The 25,363-nt window shown below is 37.9% G+C and overlaps 1 protein-coding gene across 1 annotated transcript in view; it reads left to right on the forward strand.

The window, feature by feature from the left end:
• gucy1a2 (guanylate cyclase 1, soluble, alpha 2) overlaps positions 1-25,363 on the forward strand; it is a 51,295-nt gene that overhangs the window by 17,758 nt on the left and 8,174 nt on the right. The window contains exons 5-7 of the mRNA XM_006627821.3: positions 4,991-5,476; positions 8,215-8,358; positions 18,806-18,960. Of these exons, the coding sequence (XP_006627884.1) occupies positions 4,991-5,476; positions 8,215-8,358; positions 18,806-18,960 (785 nt within the window). The remainder of the gene's footprint in view (positions 1-4,990; positions 5,477-8,214; positions 8,359-18,805; positions 18,961-25,363) is intronic.

The following is a 25,363-nucleotide window of genomic DNA, read 5'->3' on the forward strand; positions in this document are numbered from 1 at the left end:
GAGGATGGTTATTAAAAGGAGGTTTTCAGACCGGAGGTGACTTGTTCCACTTGGCCACTTATTGCTGCCAACAATATCCAACAAACTGGGCCATTGTGGATACTGGCCACAAGTAGAAGCTGTTAATTGGAAAACAGCAGAGTATTCTCTTTTTATGAACAGAGTTTTCCTCTCTGAGCTGTAAGAGGCGGCAGGGTGCAGGGGTAGATAAATTAAACAATACGGTTGGTCTCCTAATCTCTAACATATCACTGTCCAGAAAATAGCCCTCCCCCTTTTTAAAATGTATTCAATATTATTATCTGCTTGCACCACTGAAACACTGTAATATCTCTAAACAAATGTGCATAGCAACTATCACCCCAAGGTAAAGGGTTCAGTTGTTTTGTTAGTGTTTTAAGCGATAAGCCACCGGTGTTATCAAGTGAAATATCTTATGCTCCTTTAAATTACATTGTCGCTTCTAATGAATTTTCATAAGCTGGCTGGGAAATTGTGAAGCCTTTACTTCAGTTATCTTATTCATTCCAGGCAGGCAGCAAAGTGCAAATATGATATACCCAGGGACAATTCTGATCTTAATGAATCGCCATACTTTGATATGGAAATTCACTGTTGGTGCTTTTGTGCCTTGTTTTGCAGTGCTGTGACTTATTGCATATTAACCCTGATGTCACTATGGAAATGTTTTGTATGGATCTGGGGGTGTCATTGTCTTATATGCATTTTATAATGTACATAAATAGCTGTAGTGTTTAAATTTCGCCTATGTGGCAAATCACCAGATACAGTACAGTATATTGAAGTTGTGGTAATAAATACAGTAACTACAAGAAGTTTCCCAACAGTAGAGAACTGCTCCCTGACAACTAATCTAATAATACCCTTATTGTAAATGCACATTGAAAAAATTCTCATTTTCATTCGAGTTTAGAAAGAAATAAAATGATTTTATATTTTGCAGTTTACATTTGCTATGAACATCAACAACAAATAACACCATCAACTTGATATCACCAATCTAATTTTCATCAAGTGTAGACTCGTAGAGGAATGGGATTATGTTTTTAGGGGGCTAGCGATTTGCCAAAGGCACTAATGAAATTTTGAATTTCACAGACAGCGGAAATCAGATTATGTCAGAATTTTCTTTCTTGCTCGTCGTAAGACTGTTTTGTGCTCAAGTGAATTTATTGCAGCAAACTCATGCAATGCAGAAACATTACCCCACCAAGTCAAAATTATTAAACACAAGACGATCCTACACAGTTCTGAATGTGTTTTTGTAATTATAATATTAGACTATAATAATGTGTTTTGAAATTGGATTTCTCAGGCAATGTGTGCGGCCTTGTCAAAGCTGGTGTCTCTTTCTTTTGAGCTGCATACAAAAATGATATCCCAATAAACAGTGGGACGTGTTTTGCCGTTATTGTAAACTAATGAGAAGTCTGGCTCTGGTAAAGGGATTCAGCACATCAAAGGAAAACCTCAAAACCGTCTTGCTGGTGCAAGTGGTGCTGATGGGCCTGTAGTCAGCACTGTTATCTCTGGATCAAATGACCTTTCCTGAACAAGGGCTGTGCTGTAGGAGTTCCTCTTCTTTGGGTGAAATGTTAAACCAAGGTTCTTACATGAACCAGAAGACAGGTGCAAATTAAGGGCAAGTGCTTTTAAAATTGAAAATGGGAAGCATCTTCCCCTACAGAGCTGTTTGTATAGGTAGCTGCATCAGCATGCGCAGGCTGCAAAGGAACGAGTAAAGGTTTATTCCATGCTGAGACAAACGCAACATTTCAGCTGTGGAGCCTTCCACACCTGAAGAAGGCCCCACAGCTGAAATGTGCTTCTTTTCTTCTCTTTTCAGCATGGAATAAACCTTTTACTTATTCCTTTTCATATAGAGGATTATGGGATTGTTGAACCCTAACCCTGCCATATTGTGGAAGGCCATAGTCTGGCTTCTTTCAAGGAGAGGTTCTGATCAATTAGCTGCCAGTCACCTAGTGGGCTGGATAGGCAAAATGGCCTCTCATTTGTAATCTTTTTTATATCTCTTTTCACAGGCCACATTTTATATAAAGCCTCAAACATGGACACACTATGTTTGACTTCAAGCAATGGTTTTATATGTTATGTAATACCACAGGGGATTCTATAAATAATACAGAGACTTGTACTGTTGCAAGCTTACTCATAGGCGGAATCATTTTTTGTGACATTAGCTACTGAAAACAGTCAGATTTGCCTGGTTAATCCAGAGAGCAAGACTGTGGCAAGATTAGCATTGCGGAAGAGGAGTAATACCCATGCAGTCTATAATCCTCGAAATCCTGCAATGATAATGCTTAAGAATAAGGATGGCATAATTTTAGAGCATTTTTTTAATATGTGTTCCCAAAAATCTAGATCTAGAATGTTGTAATTTTAATCAGGTTGGGCTTGGTAGGCGGATTTAAAAATGATTAATTGGGCATAGTTTTGTTGAACTGTTTAACGAAAAAGAACTTTGTGGATGATCAGAATAAGCATAACCTGAAAACCAGTTTGCACATTTCCTTATTTCTTTTGCCAGCTGACGCATTTTTTTTTCAGTTCTTCGCACAGACCTAAGTCTTACCAAATCAAATGCGTTCATCAGGTCTTGATCTTTGGTAGTGTTCTTAGAGCATATTTTTTACTTAGAGTCTGCCACACACTTGGCTTGGGTCAGATTAATTTTTCTCGTTGGATTCTTCTTAGGTTCTATGTTGGTCACCTGCCATCATTAAAACGTTCTTAGGCATTGAGATAGACATGGCCATTTAGTTCAATTAGGCCTGAGGTAAAGTAGAGATTTAATCAGCCCTGGTAATCACAAGCTACATCCCCAAAACCTGCTTCTGGCTATCCATTAAGAGCCCCTGTTACACAGAAATCTGCCATTAAGGAATGGGCTTGGAATTTGTGATAAGAAGGTCAGTCAAAGCCTGTAACATTGGGAGTTTATTTCAGGCATCATGGGAAATGTCATCATTTCCAAAAACACACTAACACAGTTTTCAGGACGATATTTCTGTAGTATTCTTTCAACATAGGACTGACATTACAAATTGCTATCAAATCATCATGACGTCCTGTCATCTTCATACAGCAGAGGAACTTTAAATGACTCTTGGTGGGTGACACCTTTTTGGCAAGGTAATATGTTTAACATTTTGGAGAGACAAAATACTACATTAACAACCGTAGTCTGAGAAAAAGACACTCAAAGACCTCTTATTGTCCAGCTAATCCTTGTGAAACAGACAAAGCAGATACCTTTAACCCCTGAAGAGAGGGGGTGGTAAAAGCTGTATTGTTCAATATATAGCATTTTAATTACTTAGGCCTATTGCCTGTCTCTTTCATAATTTCATGTTCCTGAGTAGCTATAATGTCGGTCAGTATAATTGATTTTTTTTATTTCTTGCAAGGTGCCAGGTTTACCCAGCCTCTAGCAGGACTCAGTTCTTAAATGTTATAATGTATTGCTTACTTTTGCTCAGGCAAGCCTGCTGCCCACCTTGATCTACTGAAGTTGAAATCAATATTGCCTTGGTTGTATTTCATTATCCTGTAGGGAAGACCATAATAGTATAATACAAGCTTTTTTGCCTCCGTGATTTGTAGCTCTTGCAAGTCTCCAGGTTCCACAGGCCTCTGTGGTCGACAAAATATAATAAAGTATGCTGGCTTTCAAGATAAAGAAAAGTAAATATAGTTAATGCATCTTGGACAGAAAACATAAGGTCTGGTTTGAGTTTTAGGGTTAGGTGGCATTAGAATTGTGCCCCTGTAAACAATTTTCAAATAGCAATACACACAAGATTAAAGACTTAAAATTTGTTTTCAGCATGTTGATGTGTTATTTGATGTATCTGATTATGAATTGTTAATCAAGGATGTTTAAGGGGTCGTCATTAGACTATGCATAGACTAACCCATAATTATTTGGAGAATAATAAAAATGTGCATTACTGTTTTGGATATTTCGCTGTACTGTTGTACTACAGTAGCTGGCCATTCAGGAAGTGCAGGATTATATTTGTATGATGCTTTTCTCTTCCTTTGAATGTCCCTCCTGACAAGCAGGAGAACTCCAGTGAAATGCCCACCAGGGATAGAAACACTTTTGAATGCAGTGTGACTGACAATGGGGGTGGGAGGGGGAGTGCAGAAGAAAGCAAGGTGAGACTTCCAGCCTTTGGGCTACTTGATTCTGCAAAAGCTCAGTGGAGGCTGGAAATAGAACGGTTGGATCGTCTGGCACAGTTCACTGCATTCGTTACACAACTGACAGAAATTCTAAATCTAAGCTTTTTTTTTCTGTGTGTGTGTAAGAGAAATTAAATATGTCATCACATAGATTGCCCCGCAGGGATCTCCAGCAACTGCGCTACTCAAACGAAGCACAGATCATTTTACTTAAGGTTTTGCCACTGTTGATGGCACACAAAGTTAAGCAAAAGCTGCGCTGCACTCGTTTTAGTTACATTTTAAGTAACATTTGCACTGTTTTCAATTATGAAATTTCAATTATGCTACCTGTTAATTAAAAAATTCAATGCACCATGAGTGCTGAATAGTTATTAACTGAAAACCTACACTGCCTACCTAGTGGAGTTTAGAACAAAAGTTCGGGAGGGATAACAACAACCAAGCTCAATTGGACTCAGCTGTCAGTAATTAGTAATCGCTCCTGACAATCCATTCCTCTCCAAAACGCTATAAATACCTATGAGATCCCCATCTCTCTCTTGCACGTCTCTTGCATCCCACCTCCACCCCATCTCCACCTCTGCAGCTGCCCCTTGGTCACCCTGCATGGGGGTCCTGGTCTCCTTGTCCTATGGCCGGGAGGCCAGCCCTCAGTCAAGCAGGTTAAGCCACAATTTCACTCCATAATGCTTTATACTTGGGTGTTTGTCATTCCTCGTGAACAATAGTTAATTTATTATATGCATTTCAGGTGATGGAAATTAAAGGACAGATGATCCATGTCCCCGAGTCCAACTCCATCCTTTTTTTGGGTTCTCCCTGCGTGGACAAGCTGGAGGAGCTGATGGGCCGAGGTCTGCACCTGTCAGACATCCCAATCCACGACGCCACACGAGACGTCATCCTAGTGGGGGAACAGGCCAAGGCCCAGGACGGGCTGAAGAAACGTATGGACAAGCTGAAGGCCACGCTGGAGAGGACGCACCAGGCCCTGGAGGAGGAAAAGAAGAAGACCGTGGACCTCCTCTATTCTATCTTCCCCGGGGACGTGGCCCAGCAGCTGTGGCAGGGTAAAACGGTGCAGGCGCGCAAGTTCGACGATGTCACCATGCTCTTCTCCGACATAGTGGGCTTCACAGCCATCTGTGCCCAGTGCACCCCCATGCAGGTCATCAGCATGCTGAACGAGCTCTACACTCGCTTTGATTACCAGTGTGGCATCCTGGATGTCTACAAGGTGAGACAGTATTCTCTATATTTCTAAATGAATTTTAACTTTGATACATGCATGGAAAGTTTAAATTTATTGTGGTGAATTTTATAAAATAGTAGGGGCGTTTTGTAAAAGTTAAACCGATATTTTGGATGAAAAAACAAGATTATAGTTAATAGAATATGGTTAATACAATACCAAGATAACAAAATATACAGTACGTTTACACGAAACTAATGTCTGCGATTGAGGTCTTAGAGCTCAACATTATATTCAACCTCCCACTAACATTGACTTCCCTAGTATATTTATAAGTGGACATAAATCTTTAGTAAGGATAGGTAGCTTAAATAAAATCTGTATTTCTACAACAGGTAAGCATAGCCATTTAGTGATGCTACAGAGGAGACATCTTGTCCCCCAGACAAAAATGCATTAAAATAAATGAGAGTGGCAAACAGATCCAACTGGATATACAGTAAAAATAATTTTACTTGAAATAATACCACTGATCTGATTTAGATGAACCCCTCAGCAGTGCAAATGCTTTGTACAGTATATCCCCCCTCATAAACCAGATTAGCTAAGAAAAGGGGCAATTAAAATAACAATTTATACAGTACTTGACACAACCCATAACAATATTTAAGATATATAAGAAGAATATTGTCTGCACCTGCCCTTTAAAGACCTCAGATACTATAATTTAAAGATATGAAATGCTACAAAACTAAGGGTTAATGCAGCTAATAGCATTAACATCCTCAGTTTAAAGTCTCTTGTCAGTATTTTGACCAATTGAATACCATCAGTACTATTTAGTTAATATCAGCAGTGCCATGATACTTTTTAGTCATACCAAAATTACTATGAAAGGAATAATGTTCCCATGTCTCATTGTATTGCACATTGTCAAATTCTGGAGTTAATTTTTCAATGCTTCCTAAAAATGCAATTGACTCTTTTGAATAAGAGAGCCTTTTATGTAAAGCTGCTGAAGATGTTTGGTTTCTTTCTGGCCTGACACTCAGCAAAGACGATACAGGTCCAGAGCAAATGTAATATCTATCATCTGCTGTACTATTTAAGGTAAATATTCTATTTATGGGCACATCACCATCCCAATAGACACGGCAAGAGCCGATCACATCTAAAATACTTGTCTTTGGGGGGAACCAGCAAACCCAGCAAAAATCCATGCAATGTCCACACAGACAGGTGCCAGCCAGCATCGATCCCAGTATCCTGGGGCTGTGAAGCAACAGTGCTAACCACCACGCCAGTCTGACACTGTGACTGCAGAGCCTTTTCTTTCAGAAGGACATTTTGTCTTTGTTTTTTTTTGTGCATCCTGTCTGTGTGCCACTGAATGAACTTGAATAAATGAGGGCTTATTTGATGTCTGGAATGTCTTCTGTGCTACGGCTGGCCACTCTGTTTGTTCACACGGCGCAGTCAGCCTCTTAATGAAAAACCCTGTGCCTTGAAGACTTGGTGAATCAGCAGGAAAAATGGCCTGTGGAGGTCTTGATATGAGTTGCTGCTCAAATTGCCAGGTTCATCCATAAAAGTGCTGACCTCTTTCACTTGTGCTTCACAGTAATGGGTTTCCTTTCTCCCTCAAGTGCAAAGTTCTTAAAAAAATACTGACCAAGGATATGTCTGAGTCCTGAACTTAGTTACTTACAAGAGGCAAAGATGTGGCGGCCAGAGGCAAAGTTGAATTGCATTGATTCCTGTTAACTGCACGAACAAGACAGCCTTTATAGTTTTAGAGAAGATTTATTTATGTGCTGTAAGGCTTGAGCATGGTCTGACTGAAGACTGACATTTCCGTTCCTCACAACAATTAAATTGTCCATCACCCTTTGCTGTTTGTCAAAAAAGGGGTCAAATGGGATTGTTGTTTGGCATTAAAAATTTTAATAATCATATCAACATTATGATATAGAACTTTTTTTCTGGCAAAGAGGTGTACTGCTTTGTGCTTAACTTGCCATGAAAAAAAGCACTAGAACTGGGTTTATGCTGTAAAAGCATGCACAGCCTACAGTTTGATTATGTACAGGGACTCCATAAAAAATGATGTTTCTGTCATCTTCTGAGATGGAGAGTTTCTGGGAATGTAATCAGCCTAGCTAATATTTACTAGGATAGCAATTGAGATGTAATCCAGGAAAGTTGAAAAGATAATCATTACTCTCAGCAGAGGTAACTTCTGATAGTCCCAGTGACCTATATTCTGTCACTTGATATAGAAATAATAAATTGTTCTCTGTGCTTTTTGTGCCCTGAACATGCACTCTTTAAAACTCTGCTGGACTCATTACACAGTAGCTTGTGGACACCCGAAGAAGACTCCACAGCTGAAACTTTGTTTTCTTTCTTCTCTTTTCAGCATGGAATAAACCTATGACTTGTTCCTTCACAACCAATGTTATACTGCCTCTCGAACAAACCAGCAACCATCAATAGCTACACATGAAATGTTATTCAGTTAATCAGGAAAAAGATTATTAAAATGGGGATGAGTTTGCTATTTAAAATTTTAACGGCACGGCTCTGTTTTTAAAGCAAACATTACAAAACGAAGAAAGCACGATAGACGCGCTTTTTACAGTTCATCTGAGAAACCAAAAAGGGTCTTTTCTACCCTAATCCAATTCAAAGTAATGATCCTCCATTGCAGCATTGGCTTGCTTGCTCTCCTGATCAGGAAAGGGTTAAAGAAGGTAATCACTTGCTGTGTTTTTCCCTGACAGATTGAAACAATAGGTGATGCTTACTGTGTGGCTGGAGGCCTCCACAGGAAGAGTGACAGCCACGCCAAGCCCATTGCACTAATGGCACTAAAGATGATGGAGCTCTCAGAAGAAGTTCTGACACCGGATGGAAAACCCATCAAGGTAAGGAGATAAGAAAGCTGCAAGATGCAAGAATGTTTTCAAGCAATCATTTTACCCTCAGTGCTAAACTTTTAGAGTACATCTGATACAGGCAGGCTACTGTATAGTGATTAAAAACCAAATTCTGCAAATTTGCGGGAATGAACTGTTAGGTTGTGCATTAACGGGAAATAGAATATGCCCCTGTGACTTTACGTGTTTCTTAAATGAGGAAGTTCAAAATGGCAACAAGCAATGCCTCATGATGTATGGATGGAAAAATTCTGTGAAGTGATTTTTGATTTGATTTTTTTATTTCATGTGATGATAAAATTTCGTTATAATGTTCCCTCCCGGAGTTGATGCTTTGTGAGGTTAGATATAAGATGTTATGGATGGCCAGACAAAATGCAAAGCAGTAATTGAATCTCTAGAGTTCAGATGAAGTCCACACACCTTTTGGACTGAATTACTGTCCTTTGTTCAAAGCAGACTTTCTATTATAACGTGAAGAATGTGTTCTCTTCCCAGTTCTTGTCTTCTTATATGCCGGACAAAGAATGATTTGATGAGAAGTCAAGTTGTGCGTTTCCATTCACCTCACACTTTGCTTTCATATTGTGATTTAAGTTCATTTGTTCTAGTTGGACAAAAAATCAATGCATCAGTTTGCAACGTTTGTATTTGTTTTCAATAAATCAAACCCAAGCTGAGTAAATGTATGATTATCAAACATTGTCTAAAGACACTTAAATTGCAAACACAATCTACAGTCCCCGCTGAGGAAGTGGGTATTCAGTAAGTCAAAGTAAGATAATTGTTTTCTTTGATTTTGCTTCGGCTTCTTTTACCAGGATTAATTGTTTCACTTTACCTCTGTAAGACCTCTTAAGACCAACTTGTAGCTAATGTCCTATTAAATTGCTTTGCTGAAAATGATGACATTTACACAGGTTCGGGTTCAACTTGTTAATCAATTTCACGAATGCAAACACATTGACTTCGTAATACTTTGCCTTTATGTTAGGGACGATCAGGCTTGTGCAGTAATGGACTGGCTTGACCTACCTCACTCCACCCTCTTGACAGTGCATTGAAGGGACACTAAAATGATGGATTTATACAGGGCCTTCCTCCTTCAGTCTCCTCAGTCATGGGTATAATTAATTATTGTGTAATTTACACAATGGTTAAGAAAGGAAAGCTTTTTGTATTGAAAGTATTGAAAGCCTGCTGAGTGAGGGCTTTGAAAAATTGAATATCTTGGAAGAACATCCAGTTACTAATAAGAAAAGCCAGTATTCAGAATATATACAGTATAGGGCTTTGGGTATACCTTGTAGGTTTTATTTGATAGCTAATATTGCCTCTTTACCTCCAGTGTGTTCATACTGGTATGCCAATTGGTTGAGACAGGAATATTTTATTTTTAGCATGGAGTATAATTTCTGAGGATTCTGATTTCAATATGCAGTAACTAGCAGAAGATGTCGAACGTTAATTTTTGGTCATAGTTCTCAGAACATAATTCTTTTCCTACCATCTCTCAACATCTGTTAGTATTGTAATTAAACAGCAGTGCTTCACTAAAAGAACTATATAATTTAAAAGCTTCAACCCTTTGACTCCCTCTCAGTTTGTTAAATTAGATGAAACCTGCAGATTATGTACTCAGGTTCAGTGTTTCTGAATCTGAGGGTTCTGTTTTGTAAAGCTACAGGAAACAGAATTAAATGTGTTTGTCGTAGCTTTAAGTAGCATGGGACAAAACAAAAGACTCACAAAGCTCTGGGTTACAGGCAGAAACAAAATTAGGTGTAGACTTTATCTTTGATATCTGTTCAAGAATAAAATATATCATTACATAAGAAAACTGTAAATTGAAATGCACCACATTACCTAATACACTTTACATATGCGCTGCTGCACCATCTGATACTTTCAAATGCTTGCATATTAAATATTAATGCATTTGTTTTAGTTAAGGGGATCTCTAATTAACCACTGCTGCTTGGTCCAGGATCTGTCAAAAACATTTAAAACACAGCAACACACCCATTAAAGAACAAGTTAGCTCAAGTAAATGTATGATTACATAACAAAGTTACCTGTCAGATAGTAATTAAAAATATTATTTTATGTTTTTTTTAATTCAGTGAGACTAGCTACAGATTGGGGTCAGATAAGGTCCAGCAGAGTAAAGACACAAGTAAACAGATGGGGTCCATTGACAACTGCCCAATAATCTGTTGTGAAAGGACAGCTTTTAGTATATAATGGGGTAGGTTATAATATTTTAATTACAGTGCATGTAACGACAAGGAACTGCTGCCTTTGAGTGGCATTGTAGTTCTTTGGGTTAGTGTAAAAAAGATTCTGACATGTTCCTTGCTAATAATTATATCAACCCTTTGCTGTTTATGAAATTTAACAAACTTTTGATTTAGCAAATGAATATATTGCTATTTAAGTAATGTATGCGTTTAACCTTTAACAGTTATTTCAGGAGTTTGGTCAGATGCTAATAACTGTGATAAAGAGACTAAATGTATTAGAGGTTTGTCTGGAGTAACACGCCTTGCTGAGAGATAAGCAGCCTTACTGTAATGAAGAGGCTGTCGAACCTCCCCACCAACACTTTTGAGAGGAATGAGCTAGGGAGCTGCTATAAAGGTGAAGTGGGGTAACAGGAAGGGTGCAAGAGAGATGTTCAAAGGAATATTCATACGTACCTGTAAATACGTAGAAGCAGATGTTAGGATTAACATTGTGGAAAGGATCTGACTTTCCTCCCAAATTTAAGAAAAAATCATACATTATTTTAAATATATTTTGCATTTTCTTCCAAGAAGATGCAAAATTACAAGTGGCATTTTACCAAGGTTAAAACAATTTTAAAGGTATTGCTTTTCATTATAATGCACAGCCACAAGAAATGAAGTAGTTCATACTGTACTGTATACTGTATATAATCAGCTAACTGTGAAGAAAAAGGAAAGCCTGACTCCTCTGTGCAATATTTATTTTAAGAGAAAGATACTTTGATATTGGTAAACGGTCGGAGATAACAGTGCTTTATTAAAATGCCAAAATAAGTAGTCCGACATCTGTTGTGAAAAGCACTTACAGACTATTACGAAGAAATGATCTAGCCCCTTGTTGCAACAGGTAGGGAGTCCCAATACATCAAGTATGACACATGATGAAAATGAGAAAAACAAGCAGGAATAGCATCCACCACCATCACAATAATTAATGTTAAAAAGTGTTTAATGCATAGTGTTCTAACCAGAGCAAATAGCTTTTTTTAAGGTCTTGTTTATCTGAGACTCAATCTGATATGAAGATAAAGCATACAATTTGGCATTCATTTTCACCCTGAATACAACAGTGCACTCATCACAATGCAAACAGCGATCACTACAAAAGCATTTAATTTTTTACTTTGCGAATTTTTGTAGGGGTGAGGAAGCTAGCAGAAAAAGAGCTTATTTTGTGGATTAAGTAGCGTCTGTTCAAGAGGTGTGCTGATTTTTGATTCTGTTTAAAAATATTGTTCATTTTGACATCTGGTAGTTGACTTTACCGCATGTAAAGTCTCGAACGAAAATGTAAATGTTTCATTTGTTTTTGGTTGCCTAGACATCTCCTCTCATGAATCATCTTTTGGACAAGGTGTGAGAGTAAAGCAAACTGAAAACTCAGGAATGAAAATATACGACAGTGTACAGTGTTTACTATTAGAGGAGTATCAAAATTGCAGATGGGGACAAGTCCCATAAACAGCATCTTAAAATTTGTTTGCATTTTAGAACGGTTTAACACACTGGTATATCATGGGTGATCAAATTATTGTGTTGGTGCCTTTCAGGTAATTAAAAAGCAAGGCGAGTTGTTTACATTGTCTGAGGTAAATTGCTCTGTAAGCCTTGAAATTGCTGTCTTTACACAGAACATTCTCCTTGTGACCGTTTACAATGTGGCTTCTTACCCTGAGATCTCTGTGGCAACAGGCAGCTGGAATAGACACCCTTCAGCTAACTGTGTGAACATTCATGCGTTCTTCTGATGATGGCCGAGGGAAAAAAAGATTTCTCTTGTCAGCACTTGCAAATAAGAAGACATTTTAAAGAAACTACTGTTTCACATACTTTCATACTTATAGTGGACCATTTCAATGAATGTAAATGATTCACTTATTTTTATGCTTGAATTCAATGAGCTTTCTACTGATTTAGGGTGCCGTTCTTTTTCGTCTTTTTTACAAGTTTGATGTAAATGCAAACTGCAGTAAAGCAAAGCTTTGCCAATGGTTATTTATGAGCCTGTGTCTCTGCTTCCTAGGGAGCCAAGTAGATGATAGAAATTGTTGTTCCACTGACTGAAGGAGCATGGATCTATGTACTGCTATTGTTCGCTTCTTAATTATTATTTGCTGCTCAAAATATAACAAGTTCCAAGTATCGTTTGCCTTTTACTCCATACCCACTGGGGCATGCTGAATGGAGCCTCCATTTCCAGTTATTTTTGTACTTAATGACATCAGAGTGTTGCCTCAGGAGTTATCATGTTTGGGATGGGAGAGGAGTATTATAGTATATTGTTAACACCCAATAAAAATGATATGCTCTAATACAGAACTGAGAGTCTAGATACTGTATTTATACCATATGTTTATGCTTTGATTATCTGCCATGTACCCTATTTTCCAACAAAATATATATTTTGCTTTGTAATAAACATAAATGTAGGAAAGGAAAACGTTTAAAATGAATATTTATGAACACACCTCTGCAAAATGGTCTCAAAGCAAATTCTCCATTTCCTTATCAAGACTTCTTAGTAATACTTTTTCTTTGGCTTTGAAATGGTTTAAGCTGTATGACAAAATCCCATAATCTACTTCACGACTGCGGAAAGGGGGGTTTTAACGTGTAATTCCTGAGCCTCTCTAGCCTTCATCTTGGCAGCATTCAGAGAGAGGATGTGAAAATTATATATTCCACATTATAAACAAAGTGTTAGAAATAAACACAATGAAACACCATTAACAGCAGAAACCCACAATTTAAATTTACTGGGAGGCAATCAAAAATGCCTACTTTGAAGAAACAAAATCAACAGTTGTTGCATCTTAATTTCATTTCATGGTGAATCAACAGCATGTTGCTAGTGTTCAGTGCACTGAACCCTAGGAACACTATCTAGAAGATGCGTTCCCAGATGTATTTGGAACACCCTAGAGGTGTCTTGAATTCTCAATTCTTTTGTAGTTTTTTTATTAGCAAATGTAAAGCCCCTGCTGGATATGATTGTGCAGTAAGTCAAACGTTGTATACCCTAGTATATGACACATTAAGGCACAATCTCCATTTTCATGCAGTTAGGCCTAGAAAGAGATTGTTAAACACCTCTTTACTGCTACATAAGAAACAGGATCACATCACTCTTAGCCACCAAAGCAGAATTGTTAGGTTTGTGGTTTGCAGAAGGCTGTGCATAAAAACTCTTATTATCCCCTTGAGTGTGTGTGGTATAAAGCATCAGGAATGTGCACATACAACTATTTTTAACCTCAGTGGAATTATGAATCTTTAATATTTTACTGAGGTGGTAGCACTCGTATAGTCAATTGCTCTCTGGCAGTACAGTCATCTGTGGAGTGGAGGTAGTCAGTGGGAATCCATGATGCAACACAAATAGAATACGAGAATAAAAGGATTCCAGAATGGGAAGTCGTTGCTGGTGTCGTCGTTCAAAAAGGCAAGCACCACAGGATCCGAGACTGAATTTTTTTTGTATCCCTCTGTGTTGCAAAGCAAAGATGACATTTGACACAATCAGACCTGAGGCCATCTCCCTGGGAAGGCAGAGAAATGTCAGGTCTGCAGAAAACGAAAGAGAGTGAGAGACTGTGTGTGTGTGTGTGTGTGTGTGTGTGTGTGTGTGTGTGTGTGTGTGTGTGTGTGTGTGTGTGTGTGTGTGTGTGTGTGTGTGTGTGTGTGTGTGTGTGTGTGTGTCTGTCTCCGGGCCTCTCATTTTTTTTGTGACTTTTATTGGCACAGCATTGTTCTGTCCTGAGCAACTATTCATCACATAAAAAACATGGAATGGTGATAGTTTCAGTGGGAATTATAACATTGTATTACTCATTCTAAGTCTGAATATAAACATGGAAATAGAAGAATATGTTTATGCAGCAAGAGGAAACCACATCACATGTGTCTTGCTTGAGTTAATAACATTAACAGGTCTTAATTACATTGTTGTGAGACTTTGTGAAAAGACAAAGGAATTAGGTACAGTAAATGCCATTTTCTTAGAAAACACAATAAAAACAAAGTCCTCCTAAACCAGGGAAATGTAAATGTGTACCTGTGATGGGGCTAAAATGATTGTATAATTCTGAATAGAAACAGCATTAAATTGAGCATTCGGTGCTTTAATTCCCCAATGTGTGTCGCCAATGACATATTATTTTATTTATTGTGAAAGCTTTCAGTATCAAGTTTCTCATCAGTACTGTAGCTATTGATTTCTTCCTGAATTCCACCCTTGAGTTATTATTTATTCAAAAACCACTTTTACCACATTGATGTATTTCCCTTATAGTGTGCAAAGTAAGAGGGCACTGATATGTGTGTGAATATTGAAGAAGACTGAACAAGATATAAACAAACTCTGAAACCTAAATGCAGGTCAGATTAAATGGTTATTGTCTTGAAAGGAAAATAAAAACAAGAGTGCCTTGCAAAAATATTCAGACTCTTCCATTGGTGTCCCGTTTGGGGATACATTTGCAAATTGATGCATTCTCATTTTTCAACACATTTGATTATTATTGTATGTAAAATCTGGAGACTCAACCTGAAGCATTCATAGAGTAAGGTACATTACAATGAATATAAGACAAAGAGAAAAACATTAAATATGTTTATTGCATAAGGAATCAGACCCATTAACTCAGTATTCGATGGAAGCACTGGTGGCAGCAATTTTAGCTGCTAGTCATTTTGGTCAAGTCAGAAATGTATCACAGTGCTGTCACCAACATGCTTGCTTGACAGTATGGTGGAATGGTGATGCTCTATGTTGAGTTTGCATCAGATGTAACACTTTGCATTTAGACCAGAAAGTTCCAGTTTTTTCTTTTCTGGCCACAAGACCTGGCAACACGTTTCTGTATCACTTAACTATTTCGTTGAAAGCTCCATATGGGATCTGAGTTGGGTTGTCCACACTTCCATATGGGCCAGCTTTGCGGATTCCTTGGAATATTGTTGACTCATGGACACTTCCTCTCATTTCCAATGGTGCGAAGCTGCCATCTATGGGATTATGACTGAATGCCTCTAAGTCAGAATTCCCCCCTTAAAGGGTGGAGCTCTGTAGCTGTTTCAAAATCGTCATTGGCCTCACAGTTAGTGTACATCCCTTCTCATCCTCCGGACAGGTTCCTCCTTGTCCGGCCGGTCCGTTTGGGGTGGGAAGGATACCCTCCTCTAGGCAGTGTCTGGGTACCTTCCACTTCTTAATGATGGGCTTCACCATGCTCAAAGATATATTTAGAATCATTTAGACCCTTTTCCTGATCTGTGCTTATACAACCTTATACTGTAACTCAATTGTTCTTGGTATTCATGATTGACTCTGTGCTTGAAATGCACAACCTAACTGGACTGAGGAATCTCACAGAGACAGGTGAATTTAGAAATCATGCAATCCACTGTTATTGCACAACTAATTGTGTTGCCTATTAATGTAATTCTGTGTACATAAATACATTTAGGTTTATCAAAGAAAAGGTTTAAAGGCACAACATTTAAAAACTTACATAATTTTGCAAGGCACAGTACGTAGTGTTTTAATGGTCTTTTAAAAGCTGCCTTAATGGAGGAGGGAGTTCTGTGAATACTGAAACATCTGTCATATACATGTATTGTGCTTCCTTTTAACTCTTTAAAATAGCAGAAGGCAGTACAAATAGAGTTAGTATGTCCAGAAAAGAAGAGAACAAAATGCCAGCAATCTAGTGCCAGATTGTTTGACTTCTGCAGGCGTTCACACTATTTCTGTGGCAATACTTAGTGTGGGCTGGTCCTTATAAGGACTTAAAGATGAAGTCTGTGTAAAGGAAGACTGGCATTTCATTTTCTTGACTTATAATAACATACATAGGCCTAATCTTGTTTCTGCTAGACAAAACACTAGGTGTGCACTGAGTGATCGGTGTGTGTGGTACTGATGTGTTGTCAACACAGGATCCTCCCCCCCTCCCAATCCGAACTGCAACTAATTTGGAAATCTGGGTTCTGAGAGGCAGCTGGAGTGTGAGGAAATGCTGCTCTCCTGCTGGGGTCAATGGGGGGTCTGTACGTCGCTGTGCAGTGATGGAGCAGCAGGAGGGTGGGGGCTAGATTTATCACAGAACTCAGCATTACTCTGCCTTGTCTGGTCCGAGCATTTTTTTCTTAAATGGACGGTAAATGAAAACAGACGTGCAATTCTGTGTTGTATTCTGCCTCTGTTGCCAAACCTTCTCTGTGGATCGTGATATAATTAGACTTGGGTAAAGCAGAGTAAACAGACAGTGGTGTACAAATGAATGGAACAGAAATTGAAAGGAACAGCTCTGGAAATGGAAAGACAAATTTTTAACAGCCAACATTAATTACTACATGCTATGGTATGACTACTGAGTACAGTATGAGCATAAGCACACAGTTGTGCACAAAAACTGTGTTGAACATACACAGTGTGTTTAGATTTCCAGCGGTCTAATGAGGTGTTTAGTCTGCCACTAGTAGTCAGTTTGGGAGTATTTTTGTGTGATTGAAAGAAGCATATTTATTTTATTCCTTTTTGCAATTTAAGAAAGTTGTTACCCAGGAATAAATGGACACAAACAGAATCTTAAGGCCCAAACATTGAGATGATTACCTGTTGCTCTTACCTGTTGTTTTGGGGTGATATCTTCAGTACTCCTCTACAAGCTTTTAGTTACTCTTCAGAAAGATCAGAGCATATTTTTCTCTCTAGCGCAAGGATAAATGCTTTTATATGACCATATTATTTTGTGAAAGGTTGATGCTTTGTGTTCACATTCTCCGTACTGTATATATCGCCATATATTCGACAGCTCAGGACAACCCATTGTGCCCTCCTCAGAAGGAGAATTGAATTAGATTGTTTTTCTCCATCATCATAAAATCACTGAACCAGAGAGAAAACTGGAAAAAGACACGTACGAAAAGTGTACAGCCCTGTCAGGAGACATGTACAGTAATTACCAGGCTGCCTCCTAATGCTGGCCCATGTGTCTTCTCTGGTGGAGTGGGAGGAGTGGGAGGCTGCTAAGCAGTATTAATAGACTCCTTCTGCTCCACCAGCACAGAGTTCACGGGGAAAGAGCATATTCTGCCAAGCATGCAGTATTCTCTAACAGCACCCTGTGTTAGCGCTTATGAAATTATGCTCTCCTGCATTCTGACTAACAGGCTAACAGAACATCCTCAAGTTGGAATCTGTCTGGAAATTAACCTATTGGTTATGCTTTGCATGAGAGCAATATTCCATTGGGAATAAATGTGGATCTCACGTGACAGATCAATCTCCGGTACCTGCTACAAACAAATCTGGGATCTAATGTTCTTGGTAACTGTAGTTGACTTTACTACCACAACAAGCAATGGTACGTCTTTCAGGCTGTTTTAAAATGGGAACCTAATCAGTTTTCATTACCAATTTCAATCTGATTTCAATCACTTCATGGGTGTATCACCTGTAAAAATGTAAATGTCTGTGTGCTGCTACTTAAACTGTCTGAAGTGGAGTTAAATGTAACATCCTTTCTAGATGTTTCTGCCAGGTACGGAGTACATTCAGGTTGTTATCAGCTAGAGTTAAAAACCTCTGCTCAGGCAAATTTCTAAACTTGACTACTCTGAGGCCTTCTAATGTGAAAATGTTGCAGCTCTAAATACACGAGGAAGCTGTGGTCACATAATTACAATAATGACCATGGTAGCCTAGATGATTTGTTTATCATCATGAAAATATGTTCAGCATTGGTTCTGATTGACACTGATTTCTGCCATCTTATTTTTATTCCATTGTCCTTTTGGTATGCTCCCATGCTTACCATCATGTGAGGTTTCCTGGCACCCGCCAGTGGTTTGCCTCAGAGATGCCTGTGTTTGAGAGGATAATTGGGCTTTTGGCTGGGATATCTTGGCAATGTAAAGTCACTTGGTAAATGTGAAATGTGTGTAACTATTCCTAGAATGCTAGACTGTTTTTTCCTGAATGAGTCTAATGCCAGTGTATTACTAATTCCAGTACAAATGTGCCTAAGTAACAAATGAACAAGTAACTGCTCCTGCCTTTATTTGCTTAGAATAAAAGCTCTGGAAGGTGCTTGTTTTGAAGCACGACCTTAATTCATTCTTGTCTCCTGTCTTACTGTCAGCTGAGGATCGGGATTCACTCTGGCTCCGTTCTGGCAGGGGTTGTTGGTGTGAAGATGCCTCGATACTGCCTGTTTGGGAATAATGTAACTCTTGCCAGCAAGTTTGAATCTGGAAGCCATCCTCGGTGCATCAATGTCAGTCCGACTACATACCAGTAAGTACATGTAATACTTATATAGCACTTTTCAGGACACTCTACTCAAAGCACTTTACTCCCCGCCCCCACCAACACTAATGTGCAACCTGGATGATTCTTTTGAATGGGTTCGGTGTTCTTTTTTTTCTTTGGTTTTTGTTAAAAGTCTCAATATACAAACTCAAAAGTTAAATAATTTTCAATTCTATATCGCACTTTATTACTGCATCATAGAGCAAGTTTAAGACATTAATGGATCCTAACCCTATTATTCTAAATCTGTCTTCAGATCAATATGAAAAAAATTCAGTATGTCACCGAATCATTTTCCATTGAATAAAAAAGGCAAATGAAATTGCCCTGAACTTAAAATTGAAAATGTAAAAAAAATTCAAAAGGATTATATTATGGTCTTTTTGTTACGTTTCCTTGCCTACTCACATAAGCCTTTCCCAAGCATAATGTGTCCTTTTGATTATAGAAACCCCCCTCCTACACCTGAGACGTGAAAGATGATAAGTCAAATACAGTATATTCCAAATTTGGTGGGTTTATAACAAAAAACAAATAGTGACTTTATATTAAAACAAAGACAAAAATGGATATACTTTTTTGTGAACCTGCATGTAATTTCTGAATGAATAATGGGTTCAGGATCTCATTGATGTTTAGTCAGTCGTGAACTGGAAACCTATTTTCCATCTAAAGGTAGTAATGACTAGGATTTTTCTTGCTTGTAGGCAGGTAATTCCATTCTAGCCACACACCATAGCTTATTGGTGTAACGAGAGCAGGTCCAGGCTCCCGCGAAGCATAGTTCAGGACCCTATGCAGACAGTATAATCTGGAAGTAAGTGGAGAAGGACATCAGGGGAGGAGACGAAGAGGATCAGGACAGGTTGACAGATAGGGGGGGGTGACGATGGTGATCCGGTGTTTGGGGGGCATGGTTTTGGTATGGTTTCATGGTTTCCTATCATGGAAAACTGGAGTTAAGCAAAATTAGTTGAACAAGTCTTTGAGCTCCCCTTCAGTTTGAAACAATACTACAAGTAAATTAGAGTTCCAGCATATGGAATTAATCAACTGTTTGATTAGGTTTTTTTTTTGTATAATCATTGACTGTATATTCATACTTAGAAGAGATCTGTGCAGAGGGGACAAAGGATTTGGAGCATAAAAACAAGAAAAGCAACATGAAAGATGAAAACATGTTTGCTTAATATAGTTTTTCAGATTTTTTTATATGCTTACAATTGTATTTGTCAGGTGTATTGTTATCTGCACAATGTAATAACGACATTTGACACCTCTGTCATACAGTACTGGAATCATTAATTAACCATGTGGTAAATTTAAATCGACCTCACCTGCTTTTTCAGGCATGATCTTATATAATAATAATAATAATTGCTTACACTTATATAGTGCTTTTCTGGACACTCCACTCAAAGCGCTTTACAGGTAATGGGGACCCTCCACCACCACCAATGTGCAGCATCCACCTGGATGATGCGACGGCAGCCATAGTGCTCCAGAACGCTCACCACACATCAGCTCTCAGTGGGGAGGAGAGCAGAGTAATGAAGCCAATTCATAGATGGGGATTATTAGGAGGCCATGATTGGTAAGACCCAATGGGAAATTTGGCCAGGACGCCAGGGTTACACCCCTACTCTTTTCGAGAAACGCCCTGGCATTTTTAATGACCACAGAGAAACAGGACCTCGGTTTTACATCTCATCCGAAGGACGGCGGCTTTTTACAGTATAGTGTTCCAATGACTATACCAGGGCATAAGGACCCACACAGACTGCAGGGTGAGCGCCCCCTACAGGCCCCTCTAGTACCTCTTCCAGCAGCAACCTTAGTTTTTCCCAGGAGATCTCCCATCCAGGCTCACACTTGCTTAGCTTCAGTGGGTTGCCAGTTGTGAGCTGCAGGGTGATATGGCTGCTGGCAGGAACACAGACAAACTTTAGATTGTCTGTGTTCCTGCAGTGGTCCTCATAACTGTTTAGCTATGTAGAGCATTGTTTTGCATTTTAGCTACAAGAAATCCAAAGTACACAGGGAGCAACAGAGTGGGTAGCAGATTTCTACCAGTTGATTTTGCTGCAGAAATCGGTCATAACATTATGAGGACTGACTGATTTGTATTCTTTTTATGAGTGCATTTCCCATCATCCACTTTCTAATTGCTTCATCCAATTCAGGGTCTATCCTGGCAAGCAACAGGTGCAATGCAGGACACACCCTGGACAGGACAGTGCATTGCAAGGCACACTTAGACACATACACTCACACAAGGGCCAACCTACCAGTATGTATTTGGAGAGTGTGAGGAAACTGGAGCACCTTGTGAAAACTCATGCGGGTATGGGGGAGAACATGCAAACTCCACACCGATAGCACCTCGGGTCAGGAAATGAAGCAGTGATACCCACTGTGCTGCCATATGGCACACATTGCTGGCTGATTGTCTTTGAAGCTAGATAACAATTTGCTTGCTTTTTTGGAAACAGCAGTAGGGGTCTCTGCCTGCCTCATTAGAATTCAGCCAAATCTATCTCCTTGTTCCCTAAAACACACTGCATAACAGCAATAAAGGCTGTAGTACAAAAGAGGGTAGATTTGCTGATCACTAAATGGTGACACTATTTCACAATCAAAGGGAAACTACATAAATTGTTATGGAAACCATATACTTAATTTAAAATGAAATAAAACATCAGAGACAAATGTGTACTCAACATATTATCAAAATCTGTTCAATGTTATGAACATATGCTGTGCCTTGCATAAAAGGGATAAGCATTAAACATTATTTCCTTATACAGTATGTATACAGTATACTGTATATATATTCACAAGACCACCAGCTTCCACCTTTGATACATAGTTATACTTATACTGTTACAGTAAAGACTTTAAATCAAAGCTTTTACAAAATCCATAAATATTTAATAAGAGACTTTAAAAGGGAATACATATCCAAACCTTTAACATGGATCACGTCTGACTATTCATTTCCATTTCTTTGTCTTTCGCAATAATGTCCTTGTCCATGAAAATGACATGCAGAGAACAAACTTTGAACAGCTTCAGTCCTCCCACGGAAACCTTATAATTGAATCATGTTGTGAAATAATGAAATAAAATCAGCATAAAGACATAAATGATGATTTTGAATTAGGTAGTAGATCGTTGTTTGAATGCCTTTGCCTTTTCAGCTGTTTTCTATGGCATTTCTTAAGCTTTGGAACAGCAAGGCCATTAAGATGTGCTATTTTGACCCTTAGCCTTTATTAAGCCAACATATATTTAATTAGCTGAGAAGAAGAAATACTACTAGAGAGGGAGGTAACCCAATAATGGCAGCTGGCCATGTAGGTGACAGCTATTTTCCCCTAGAACGTACATGCTGTTGTAATGCAATTACTGAATAATACATGAAATTCAATTCCATTCAGAGGATTTGGAATAGTGCTTTAGTCCTTGAGTTCAATTTGTATAAAACTAAAAAGTCCCTCACTTGCTTATAAGAAATTTATTTTTCAAGGTGGTTTGTCAGAGAAAAAAAATGCTTTATTTGTTACTTTGCCCGACATATGGACTAAAATGAATATTAAAATGAAATAAAAATATTTATGTTCAGGTGATCTGTCTAATCAGATATTGAAATTATTCAGGTGACTGAATATATACTATATATATAATAATACTTCCTCTTCGAAAATACCTAAAAAGAGTATCAGAAATAAAAGGACCCTATTTCAATTTTCTTTTTAAGTCTCATTTGTATTACGACAATTTGTGTGGTAAAGTGCAGCACAAGTCAAAGTCGTTGCTGTGGCAACCACTCTTATTATTATTTTTCAAGGACTCCCTCTCCTTTCTCAGCATTCATTATGATGTCCGTAAAAAAGATAATTGTGTGGAGTTCATCATGGTCTTAGAAGCATCTATGCTATTAGGATACCAAAGATTTAATAGGGGTCTTTTAATAGGTAAATGTAGCCTTAAGAAATGTTTTTCTCTTAAAAAAACTTACCACATTTCTCTGAAATCAAAAACAAAGAATGCTTTAGCCTTCTTATGGGTAAGATAGATTTGTTGATTAGCAATTCTATACAGTATATTTTATGCTTTCACAGGCACAATAAGTCTTATGAGTACACACATACTGTATAAGTATAGTTCTCTGAGAAATGTAGATCACAGGATATGTTCTAAAAGACATAAAACAGCAGGCTTCCTTTTTACCAGTTTTATCTTTGTCTTGAATGTTCTCACACAACAGTCAGGTAGATGGAGCTTCTATGCTAATTTGTTTTTAGATTTTGGTTTTAAAGACATCACAAACAATAGCTGCTTCTCAATAATCCAAGGCACTCAATAATCCAAAATATTGAAATAGGTTAAGGAGTTTGTTCACTGTGAATCATGAGATGGCTATTTACTAGTAGTATTTAAACATAATATTAGTCATATGCCATTAACAAACCTCTTGCAGAGTGGTAATACCCATTAATAGGAAATATACCAATGTTGTGTAGACCCATAACATTTAAAACAGATTAGTCATTAATACTAATGCAATGTATTAACAGAAAAAATAGAACTTAACTACAGGATCATCTTATATGGAAATATAGACATAATGGATTTAGAAATTGTGAGTCATGCTTAACTAATGTATTAGCACAAGCAACAGAAGTAATTAAGTAATGCAGATAACATAAAAGTTAATATATTTATATTTGTAGAATCTTTTGATCACACTCCTCATAAACGCTTCATTCTCAAATTGCAGGCAGTAGGCATTCAAGCTAATGCATGTGTGGATTGAGAACTGGTTTAAGGATAGAAAACAGTATTCAGATAAGGGGTGAAAAGCTCCAATTGGAATGAGGTAATTAGTAGTAGTTTAAGAGTGGCATAGCGTCCTACTCTGATATGAATTTATATGAATTATACCGTTTCTAGTCACCCAGTTTGCTGATGATACCATAATAGAAAAATTAACAAACAGAGTAGGAGCTTCAAAGGAAATACAAAAAGATTTTGAATTCAAAACTGGGCAAATACAAACATATGGCATTTGAGATAGACAGGTTCAGAGTATAAGTAAGAAATTAATTGGTAGCTATAAAATGGAAAACAGTCAGCTTGAAAAAAACATCTAGGAAAAAGTGTTTCTATGGTAAATAGAATGTTAGCATGTGTTGTTTAAAACCTAGAATTTAAATATAGGGTTGTTATGGTGTGTTACAATTGTACAACACACTATTAAAACCTCATTTATAGTACTGTGCACAACTGTCATCATCCCCCTTTATAAAAAGATAATGCTTCTTTGGAATCAATCCAGAGAAGAGCAACCAGATACTGTACATTCTGTGCTTAAAGATAAACGCCATGCTTACAGAAGACTAAAAGGAGAACTGATACCAGTATTCAAAATCCTCAATTACACTGAAAAAGTCTGCCCTGTGTACTTTCAGAATCAACTGTCCAATGTGAAACAGAGGACACAAGGTAAAATGTAGTGGACGTATGTTTGAAACTTAGAACAGCAGCCATTTAAAAAAAAAAAGATAGGTATCTAAGACAAGATGCCAAGTCAGGTCATTGAAAATGATAACATTTCTTTCATGACGTGGTTGGAATATAGTATCTGCCAGATGAAATTGATAAGTGATAGGGACCCCTCTCATTTGTGTCTTTTCTTTTGCTCTCCAAAGTTCACAAAGTTGCTGACTGCTTCATGCAAAAATACTGATTTTTTTAATATCATAACATGCTTAGGTATAAAACGGTGATGTGTTCAAATGTTTTGGTCAGTCACCTAAACACCATAAGTGCTTATTTTAGGTTTTCACAGAGAGCAGCTCTCTTTACTGTTGTTTCTTGGCAGCAAGGTAGAGTTTGAAATGGTAGAACTCCATGAGAACCTGTTTGCTAACTCTAAGCTCCATATTGCTTGTCTTGTCTTTTTGGCACTGTTTGTAAAATGGACTGTCTGGTATCTGGTACCTGCTACTAAATATTAATAAAGCATATGGTGCTTAAAAACAAGAGAAACAACGGCTGACAATATTATCTTGCTAATTTATTTCATTAAAGACCTTTCACTATTATAATACCATCTTTTACCATACAGTGTTCTTTACGTATCGTATCAGATATAAAAACAATATTGTATCACTGCACATTTTTGGCATAAAACCTTCCTTATAAATACTGGGTGTTGTGTGATAGTAATTAATAGTAATAGTAATAAACTCTTCTTTTTTGGCAAAGTAGTAAATAATTATTTGTCCAGTTAAATCAGCCTCATCTATTGAAAACTATGCAACTGCTGAACTTTTAAAAATATATATACAGTAGATCCTCAATGGCAAAGTGTTTGGCTTTC

Source organism: Lepisosteus oculatus, chromosome 5, assembly GCF_040954835.1.
Source record: "Lepisosteus oculatus isolate fLepOcu1 chromosome 5, fLepOcu1.hap2, whole genome shotgun sequence".
Lineage (NCBI taxonomy): Eukaryota > Metazoa > Chordata > Actinopteri > Semionotiformes > Lepisosteidae > Lepisosteus > Lepisosteus oculatus.